Source organism: Pseudopodoces humilis, chromosome 3, assembly GCF_049639895.1.
Source record: "Pseudopodoces humilis isolate 2021_Gansu_Grassland_sample_001 chromosome 3, ASM4963989v1, whole genome shotgun sequence".
In the NCBI taxonomy this organism is placed as follows: domain Eukaryota; kingdom Metazoa; phylum Chordata; class Aves; order Passeriformes; family Paridae; genus Pseudopodoces; species Pseudopodoces humilis.
The window spans coordinates 50,446,685-50,457,606 of NC_142202.1; the positions used below are offsets into that span (position 1 = coordinate 50,446,685).

The 10,922-nt window shown below is 42.6% G+C and overlaps 1 protein-coding gene across 1 annotated transcript; it reads right to left on the reverse strand.

The window, feature by feature from the left end:
• Positions 1–1,251: 1,251 nt before the first annotated feature.
• On the reverse strand, positions 1,252–5,477 carry IL22RA2 (interleukin 22 receptor subunit alpha 2). Its single transcript, XM_014263296.2, has 5 exons — positions 5,414–5,477; positions 4,257–4,407; positions 3,265–3,443; positions 1,847–2,016; positions 1,252–1,407 (listed from the first exon to the last, which is right to left on the reverse strand). Exons 1-5 carry the CDS (start codon positions 5,475–5,477, stop codon positions 1,252–1,254), a joined length of 720 nt encoding a protein of 239 aa, XP_014118771.2.
• Between the last annotated feature and the right edge of the window lie 5,445 nt (positions 5,478–10,922).

The window sequence follows — 10,922 nt, forward strand, 5'->3', positions numbered from 1 at the left end:
TACAAAGAATCCTTGACCTTCATGTAGCATAAAATGATTGTGATGAATCAAATAATTTAATGCAGCAATGTAGTTTAAAAAGTATCCAAGTATGTATTCCAGACATAGAGAGCAGATGTTGATTTACAGCTGGACCTGTGATGGAAGGAATCTTCTGCCATTACCCCTGTAATGAGGAAGATAAAGAGAGTTGCTGCTGGCATGTGCATTTAAGCTGGGTGGTATTAAACTGGACTGACATTCAAGACATTCACCTGCATCTGTCCTATACCTCTGCAGGCTGTTTGGAAGAACAGCTCTAACCCGAGTTTCCAGCTCTTTACAGTACAGGGAAAGGAACTAAAAAATACAGGAAAGTCCCCTAGACCCACTAACCAAAACTCAAGAGGCACCAATGATATGTATCATATTATGAAGCAGAAGAAAAGAAAACTTCTATGGTTTCAGGGTACAGAACTGAGAACAGAAGCCCAGCTTAAAACTGATACTTTTCCAGTTTTCCTCTGTTACACCAAATCTGAACTTGCTAAGGCCAATTCCAATGAAGTCAAGTTTGGGTTAGGTCTGTACTCTCCATGTCTTTCCACCTGCAAGGCAGGATTGATAGCAAATCTTTTGACTAGGCATATGGTATGTGACAGTAGTCTAGTGGTTGATGTAAGTAAAAAACCAGATTTTTCAGATCAGCTAGTGGAGATAATTCTTGCATTTTGGCCCATGGGAACTAATGATATTTGATAACTGATTTATTTTTAAACACACTACACTGAAAAGTGGCCATGAAAAGGGAACAGGCTCATTTTAACTAATCCATTAGATCAACTCCTGAGCAGAAAAGGCTGGCAGAGCTTGCAGAAGAATTGCATGATAATGAAGTTGGAGGTCACTCATTTTTCTAATTAATTATTACTTGACAGAAAAAAATTCATGAAAGCCATGTTATGTATAACTGTTTTTAACTGTACTACGTACAACTGTTTAGAAGAAGGGAAGAAGCAGATACTTGTGAGGACAGTGCCAGCATGCAAATTATCTATCCCATTCCTCTAATCATCTTGGCCTTATCATTCTCTACCTGGTGTGTCTCTGAGATTATGTAAGTATTATAGCTGATAACATCTTGTGGGATGGCAGTTTCTATGACACAATTTTTTCTCTACTTTTGGAGAATATCTGCCTTTGGTGAGGGGACTTCCAGAGTCCTCTCTGGTTTCAGCCAGTGACTTACCTGTCTCACAGGTGCCAGCCCTGTCACTGAAGCACAGTACATTGCCTGCTGCTGTAGGCACTGCTGTGGTCCAGCATTGGCATGTACATTTTAGCCACGATGCAGTAGCTGACTCCAGGCCTCAAATCTTGTATTTTAATAACCTTGTCTTTCCCTTCATACACCAGGACCCTGTGATGCTTCGCACAGATTGGAGAAAAAAGAGCCAGTCAGGCACATTTCCCTTGCAAGTGTGTCTGTGAGAAAAGCTGGATGAGAACAGAGCATGCAGAACAGCACATGGACTTACACAAACTCAACAGCATTAATAACTTATTTATGCTTTTTACAGAAAATTCCCTCCCTCCCCCTCCCTCCCAATTCCTCTCCTGTCCCAATTTTTTAATCTAGGTCATAGATTATGAAGTATTAAGTTGATGGAAAATAATACAGGGAGGAATTACAACTCAAACCAAATTCAATTCCTGAAAAATAAGCCTACTTTGTTTTCAAACACTTGCACAGTCATCGCTGCTCCCACAATCCCAGAAGACTGTTTCAACAGTAAAACAAGTATGGTATGCCAACATTTTTCTTGCTTTTCAATGGTAAAGGTTTCATATCTGAATATATTCTTACCTCATCTAGCAAATTGTTGATTATGAAGACTTGATACAGCAGATCATAATAATTTGTCATTGGTATTTTGCTGCCTCTTTTCCTTTTATAAGGAGAACGTGGAGCCTGGAGCTTTACTGTTATGGATTTGTTGCTATGGACCACAGTTACCATTGGAGGTCCTATCATAGCTATGAAAAAAGAAACCCAAAGCTATAAACACAGTTATAGTTTATTAACAATATTTCCTAGAATGCAATTTGAATCCATTCAACAAATTCTTGTGTTACCAATAATATATTATGCTGTATTTACTCCTCAAGTGACACTTAGTAAATTCTTACTTCTTGGTGTTTATTTGGTTTGGTTATTGTTATTTTGGAGGTGACATTTCCAGTGTTTGTAAATGTTTGAGCCAAACTTTTTGAAATCCCTTAGAGCTGATGTTGTTAAGTGCTGACTGGTCAAGCAGAATTCCAAAATTGCCCTGAATTTCTTTTTCCCTTGTATTTGTCTTTGTGCTTGGACTGCACAAAAATTCCATTTGAACCATTTCAGCTACGCTGAGGATGCAGTTTACATCATTACTTTCAAATATTTTGCAGTCAGCTTGGTTAAACACAGCTAAGGCTTCAAGCTAGTGTCTGCATGCACGTGTGTGCAGCACCAGAAATGTGGGAACACAGGGCAGCAGCTGCCACACGAATCTCTCCTGGAGGAGGAGGAGGTGGCACAGGGCAAGATGCTCCGGTTTTGCTGCAAGGCACTGCTCTGTGTCAAAGCTTGTGGTTTCATCTGTGCAGGAGGCTCAAGGTAGTTGGCACTTCAGGGCTGTGAACTGATTTTGATTTTGCATTAGCCAGTGAGGGAAAATGGGTTAATTCATGGTGAACTTACTGGTGAGGAGACTGCTACTGTTCAGTTTGGGCAGTCTTCCATTTCTAACATACTGTGGCACTATAATGACAGTACTAACCAAAAGCTTTGCACATGCCCTTTCTACGTCCTTTTCTGCAGTCCTGATAATACATAAGTGTGAGACGAACAGTGGCTACACACCACACAGCTCTGTTCTCCTCCCCCCAAAGAAAAAATGCTTCCTTTTTTATTGTCTCGAGTCCTGTCCTTCCAGCAGCTCCAAAAATGCCTGAAATTAATTTGTGTATTTCCATCCTCAGAGGAAGAGGTTGAATTAAAAGGATCTTTTGATCTCCTAATTACTGGTAAATGGCTACTTAGACATAATTCCTTGGCTTTCAAGTGTATGGAGAATTACTTTGGCACAACACTTCACCTGAGAGCCATTGGCTCACTTCTTTATGTACAGCTTTGTGGCTAGAAAAGAATTACTCATGTTTGCAAGCTGTGAGCAGAAATTATGCATTCCATGCCACAGAAGATGGAATTCCTTCCTGGGGGACACGTATGCTTGCACTTACTCTCTCGCCAAGGAGTGAATCTGCAGCTGAGGCTCCAGTCGGAATAGACACCAGCCAGGGCTGCTCTCACTCTGCTGTAGTGAGGCTCCTGGATGTCAGAGGTCTCCTGTGTTAGGTCACAGACACGGCTCGAAATCCCCCAGCACTCGTCTTTGTTTTGCCACGTGCTCTGCCCATACCTATGGTGAAAAAGGAGGAGGGATGTAATCTTCAGGGATCGCTGCCTGTGTCCATGCAGATTCTTAGCCATCTGTTTTATTCTCGTGGCACTGACAAGCGTCCTGCCATGGAAATTAACTGCTTTCAATTTGTTAACAGGGCAGGCTGACCTCATGGGTGTTAGGGAGCTACAGGTTCTGTCTTTTCTGGAAGAAATCTAAAGCAGAGATATGGGTCACCAGCCCTGTAGGAAGCCACCTCTCAGTTGCCCCATGGGAGAGGTGGGCAAGCTTTGGCTTAGCCAGTGCGTTCAATGATGGGCAGAGTGCTGGATTTCACCAACCAATTTCTCAAGGGCAATAATGATTTCAGGCACTCACCAGTGTGCCAGGGATGGAAGCAGACCCCAAAGACCAGCCCCTAATGTTGCCTCCATCTTTCCAGGCAAGGCACCCTGAGGCAGTGCCATGGGAAAGGTAGGCCACCAAAATACCTAAAATGTTCTATTACAGAAGAACTTGACCTACCCAGACCTGCTTGACGCAGGTGGCTGGACCCAGTGACTTTCAGAGGTCCCCTGAAAACTACATTTTGTTTCAAATCCTTAATGCAATGAGGGTGCAGAGCATAGTGCTGGGGGTGCTTATTCCTTGCCTGACTCATGCTCCTTGCCTGCACCTTATGGGACTGATAAGCGCAGAAACAACTGAGAGCTGGCAGCCAAGCAGGACATGGCTGTTCCCCAGGAATGAGAACATCCTGTCACCTGAGAAATCATTTTGATGTGCCCAGCAGGGCTAAGCCCCAGCACAGTGGGAGGCCCCAGTACTTACACTTTATACTGCACAAAGTAGCGCGCATCTCTTGCCTCTCTGGCCCACCCAGGCTGCCAATGCAAAGTGGTGTTGAAATTTAACGAATGGAACGCTACCTTCTGTGGCTTAATCGAATCTTGCAGGTCTTGGTTTTCCAAAACTAAAAGTGCTGTAAATAAGAAGGAATGATAACATAATGTGTTTTTTTCACAGACACACTCCTCCATATTGGAAGCAGAGGGTATTGCTACAGAGCATTCAGTTTCATGACAATTAGCAGACCACAGGAAAATTAAATATCCTGGATCTCACACTCAAAACTTTCCAAGTCACTAAATCAAGCAGTTACAGAAGAAACACATTTAGAACTACGAAAGGAATACTTTTATGTGGTCTGAGTGTTTGGAGGTAGTTTTTTTGCTGATTGTTTTGGGTTTATTTGTTTGTTGTTATTTTGATTTTCTTTTTCTTTTTTATTTTTTGTTGTTTTGTTGGTATATTTTTCCTTAGTGAGTTTGCTGGTGTGAAAGATGCCTCATGCACATCCCAGGAAACAAACCCTTCAGATCTGTTCACAGAGTCTGCAGGAAACAGCCCCATCAGTACTTAAAAGTCAAGTGCTCTTTCCCTCTTCACTCCACAACTCAGCTTTACCCTGAAGAGATCATAGATCTTTTAACATGCCACAGTCATGTTTACCAGCTCCTGCCTAATAAACAACCACCTGAAATTCACTGCTTTTCCTGTCTGTACCACTGGAAAAGCTGTCTGACAATTTTCAAGATCATCTCTTTTCAAACTTCAATATTACTTATAACATAATCAGTAAACAACCTCTCTGAATCATTCAAACCCTAATGTTTTTGTAGGTTTTGTGACGCAGATGACAGCAGCTTTTACTCTGGCATAGCACAGAATCAGAAAAGATTTGCACTGGCTGAACTGAAACTGGTAATACAGCCATGAAAAAATCTAATGGGCAACACATTAATTTTATCTGCATTTCAGTACCTGTAAAGATAAAATAACAAACTAATTTGAAAGTGGCTGGCTTTTGAAACCGACCAAAGGATAGAGGAGAGATTTATTAACTAATCCAAAAATTCAATAACAAGCCCTGTCCTCTCCACCCGCCCCCTTCCCATACAGAAAAAGAGCAAAAAGCCCTTACTTACAAGTTGTCTCATCCTGAAGCAGGTGCATCAGTAAGCAGAGGAAGGAAAGCATGATCCCCCTCATGCTTAGGAGAGCAGCTCCATGACTGAAAAGCACCTCTCTTCCTCTTGGGCATGTCTTATGAGGAAGTAATTGTTAAGCACTCCATTCCAGAGTTCCCCTTATTTTCAGTGGTTTCCAAATTCCCCGGTTTGGCTTTGGTTTAATTTAGCTGGGAAACATATGAGTAGCTCTAAATGAAACATAAGCAATTGTTCTTTCTTGGCAGCTGTGGTCATGCCGAGTTTGGAACTAATTATGAACGAAGCCATTATGAAAAAAGTCCTCTTTTTACGACACTAATTCCCAGATGATGTCTGCCAATATTGCTTTATCCCATAAATTTGTCACAGAATCTTTCTTGCTTGCCATGCTATGATTTTTAATATTTATTTATATATTTGTTTGTTTGTTTATTTTCAGCTCACTAGTTGCTCAGAGCTGAAGAACACAAGAAATTTTGCTCCAAAGATATAAAAGACCTACCCATGGGATGTGCTCTGGTTTGATGGACTGCCTCTGGGCCAAAAGCAAGAGATGGAGTTTGCAGATGTGCTGGTGGCAGGACATCATCTAGGGGGCTGTCACTGGAGGAATGAGGGGCTGTGAAATCACTTCTGGCTGTTGGGCAGCACGTTCACTCCATGCTGGCTGCGGGGGAGATGCTGGGAGGCCGGGGAAGTTGCAGGACTGACAACATCCAGGCAGGGATTAGGAAGGAGAGCCCAGCCCATAGAGCCAAAGTGCCACTCTGGGTTGGACTTTCAGACTGCCCGGAATCATATGCCCCAACTAGTGTAGGTGTGCTGCAACACTGCCTGCACAAATATTGGCATTTGCCAGCGTTATCCTCTGGATCCTGCCTGCCCAGTATGTCCATCCCTACAGGCTTGATGCTAGGGCTGGGGATGCTGGGGCTCCCCCATGAAAACAATCTCACTTGGTGCTTGCAATGCTTTAATGCCCCATGCACGTCTGCCTGGTGGGAGATGAGTTTTGTGCTCCTGGGATGTATGGAAAGTGCAGACAATTCGGTTGCTGGTGGTGAACGTGGTGCTACTGCCTAGCCTTGCCCCCTACTCTTCCCTCCACAAAAGCTCCCCGATGCTGACACCCACTGGTACTTCACTGCTCATGCACGAGTGCAACAAAGCAAAAGTTGGGATGCATTCTCTTTTTGCTAACTCATGATGATAAGCAAGAGGAGAAAAATGCTGATTTTATAAGATTAGCGCAGCCCTGTGTAACAGCTTCCACAAAAGGAGTAATGGATGTGAAGACTACCTGTCTGCAAACAAAAAATTGTCATGAAATCATTTTTACTTTGGGAAAACGTGGAAACAGAAGACTTGTCAGGTCAAAAAAACTGCAAGTTCTGGTTCAAATGAACTTATTTAAAGGCCACCAGTTATATTGAATAAACTGAACAACATCTAGTCAAGAAGCTGACCTTGGTCAGATGGGTGGGCACAGGGTCTCAGTTCAGCTGATCACCTTTACCTCATTATACTACCACCAAACCTGCAGTATATATAGTAAAAAGCTAACTGTGTAGCTTTGAATGATGAACTGGTCAGACCAATTAAGGGAATTGAAAACTGAGAAAAAATTAAGAAAAAAAACTCACCAAAATGAAGGCAGAAGTCAGAAAGTTTATCTCTGGCTGCAGATTTTTTATCTATCCATTTCCCACACATCTTCAAAAATCCAGTGATCTTTAAATAGTTCCCCACACCAAATTCAACTAGTATTTCATCATGTTATATGAGCTCACGTACGGGAATAGGGAACTTCCACAAACCAATCACTAGACTGAAAAGTCACCAATGTTTACTCACAGGTCATATATTTGTTTACTTGAATTGTACACACCTTCCCATATCCCGGGAAGCAGCCCATTGCCAGGAGCTGAAGTGTGGACCTTTGTCAAAGTTCCTTTGGATGGTGGTTCCTCCTAGGAAAGCAGAGCCTGCCGGCGCCAGTGAGTTTTGCTGGGAAAAGACTGCTGTGCAATGTGATGAAACGGGGCAAGAAATGCCTGTCACATGGGGAAACCCAGGGATTCCTGTGCACCGCCCTCCGATAGCGTTTTATCTGCAGTACTGGGTAACTCTTCACATCAGTTCTGTTGTCATTGAAGCAGCCACCGTTTCAATAGCAGGCTATCAACCTCTAACACCGTGCTACTCATCAGCCCCAGTCCTGCTGCTTCAGAGCTTTGTGTGATAAAAATCACTGCAGTCAAAGAAGGACCAGCTGCACACACACACACATGCGGACAGGTACATACACACACGTCTGGAGTCTCACAGAATATGTGTATAGGGTATATAGTGCATTTCAAAATGTAAACTATTGAGGAACACAGGATGATGCGCACTGCAATGATATTTAAAATATGAGAACTTTTATAAACAACATTAAGGGTACTCTGAAGAAATGGAAAGTTAAAATGTATTACTTAGCCCAGCAGAATCCACATAAGTTGTTATGCTACCAGCTCATCCTGCAGCATCTTTCTGATCCAAACCATTGTGAAACAGTAGAACTGATATTTTTGTGACTCAACAAAGAAAACCATGGGTATGAGAATTTTTTCCATTGCTGGAATAGAACCTCAATGCTGGGTAAACAGCTTTCAGACAGATTATTGCTACACAGAGGTAAAAGTCAAGTACATTTTTGCTGAAAGCTGCTTGACTCATCCCCTTTGAAAGAACCACCTCCTTGTTACTCTTTTTTTTTTTTTTTCCCCTTGAATGAGCTGTTTCCCATACTTAAGAGGAGAAAATGTAACCCTGAAACTGCTACTATAGCATGACCTTTGGCTTTTCAGAAGCGAGTCTAATATTTGCAGTGGATGGAGGGTGGGTTTTGCTCACATGCCTGGATGAGGATGTGAGAGGATGAAGAAAGCATACCCAAAGCATACAGAGAATACTTCTAGTAACTGGCAGAGGCAAGGTGATTCTCTCTCATGTGTGGCATGTCACACAAAAATAAAAGGAGTGGTTCATGTTACTCTAGACCTAAAGACTATTTACAATTGTAGCCACAGTTTTCAGTCTTTTCCAAACAGCCACTGTGGACTCAGAACACCTGTCTTGGGTGGGGGCTCTGGAGGTCATCCAGTCCAGCCTCAGCACAGGGCTACTGATTATTTTATCCCACAGTTAACCTCTTTTAATGTGAGTTTCTTCCTGCACATCCTGGTGTGATTCCTCCGCTGCAATTTATGACAGATGTTTTTTGTGGTTTTACTGGGAGCTTCAGATTTGCCATTTCTGCAAATGCCACAGTTGGCTATAGCTGGCAATCAGATCTCTCCGGAGTGCCGCCTCTCCTGGCTGAAGGGATCCAGCTCCCTCAGCTTCTTCTGGCGTGTCATGTGCAGCAGGCCAGCCCTTCACCAGCTCAGTGGGGACTGGGAAAGTGAATCACTACACTACACACAAAAATTAAAATGAAAGCAAAGAAAACCCCTACAGGCAGGCAGGAGGGACTTTTTGGACTTTCCTCCCCTTCTCTGAAGGGAAGAGACATTGCATCACACGAGTTCTTTCAGAGAAGTTTTTGAGGAAGCAACGCAGACTTTCACTGCACAGTGCGTGTCTTCCCTGCTTCCTGCCCATAAACTTCATCTCTCACTGTTAAAGAGCTTGGGCCAACATTTTAAAGATTACAGGCAGAAATTCCAGTGCTGTAGCTGCATCTACATAGTGCGACTTCTGACCATATTAAAGACAAAGATCTGCTGAAGACTCAAAAGTAGGAAGTCATCATTTGCACATGCAGTATTTATTTAACAATGTGCAAACACACCGAATTGACCAGGAAGTTAGTAACCAACACTAACATTCATTAGGAACTGAAATTAATCTCAAACCCCAAAATAGCTCCAAGCCTTTTATTTAAATGACAAGTTCCCTTAAAATTGTCCGTTTTTCTCACTTGCAAAGCCATAGAGTTATAATTTTCCTACCAGTAAGTGCTGTAGCTTGTTTAAGCCCATTAAGGCACACTTTTTAGGTTGTGGATCCCTCACCAAATCATCTGAAGACAAAATAACTACCAACTTGGAGACACGTGAAATTAATATTCCAGAATTTGTTGTTTTTTCTTAGGTAATCTTCATGGCATAGTAAAGGTGCCAAGTGCTCACTCAGCAAACAGAACCCACAGATAAAAGTGGAGAGGTACATCACAAACATTGCTCATGCTTTCTTGGTCCACCTACTAAAGTGAAGAGAGGCTCAATTCTGGTAGTGCCAATGCTCTCTGACACACTGCCACCAGAGGCAGCTGAGGCAACTCCTGAAATATTGGTAGTGTGGGTAGGATATGACCCACACACTGGGTTTTAATTTAATTTTTTGGTTTTTTGGAGGGATTGGTTTGAGGCCTCTGCATCTGATCACAAAGTCCTGTCCAGACCACATTGGGCTGACTTAGCACATCGCACAAGGAGGGCAAGGGGTTGGCAGGCCTGCACTCGGGAAAAGACTCACAGAACTGGGATGACCCACAGAAACTGGATGATTTGTCATCAAAAATTGGGCTGCAGAAGGAGCAAACACTTCTAAGGTAGCTACTTTGGGCAATAAAACCTGGAAAGATGCAAACTCCAGGGGTTTCCCTGGCCAAGGGAAAAAAGAAATGGAGGAAAAAAAGAGAACCTGCCTTTCACTCATCTCTTCTGCAATGAGAAATTTGCAAGCATCACACTTTCTAGCCTGTGGCTCAGTTCTGTGGTTGTCTTTTGAATTCTCAGCATCATTCTCCATCATCCGAAGAATGCGAACTCCAGACCAGAAAGTCCATTCTTACAATAATCTTTACCACCACCATCTCCAACTACGAACTGTATTTGTATGTTTTTATAAGCCTTTTTTGTCTTCCTTAATAAATACAATGTTCAAGATCTTGTGTGGATAGTCTCTGAGCATTCAGGAAACCATGTGCTGAGCTTTTCAGGACAGGACCCTTCACACTTAACTGGTTTTCACAATTCTCAGAGGTGTTAGTTTCGAGTCTACTGCAACATGACTGTTTAACCACTAAGATCACCCTGTGATTCTTCAAGACAAAAAAAGCTTTGTTCTATTTTCTTTGTCCTAAATCAAGTTTGGTGTATCTCAAATAAAATTGCTAGTTTTGCTGCAATTGTCAAATTAATTCTTTGTAATTCACCATCCAAATTCACAGTACTTTGTTGCAATTTCTATGCAGAACTCAGGGTGAGTACGAATTGGTGCTGTATTAATAAGGCTGCTGATACCTGAGAAGCAGTCACATAGAAGAAGGGACTGAGAAATGGCAAAGATGCTCTCTACCTCCTTGCTACCACTGCCCTCTAGCCATTTAGGCAAGCTTCTGCAACCCTTCCTTCCTTGTTATAATTTATCTCACGCTTAATCACATTTGCAGCAGCAGGTTATCACAGGCCTCAGCTCTACCAAACCTGGCAGC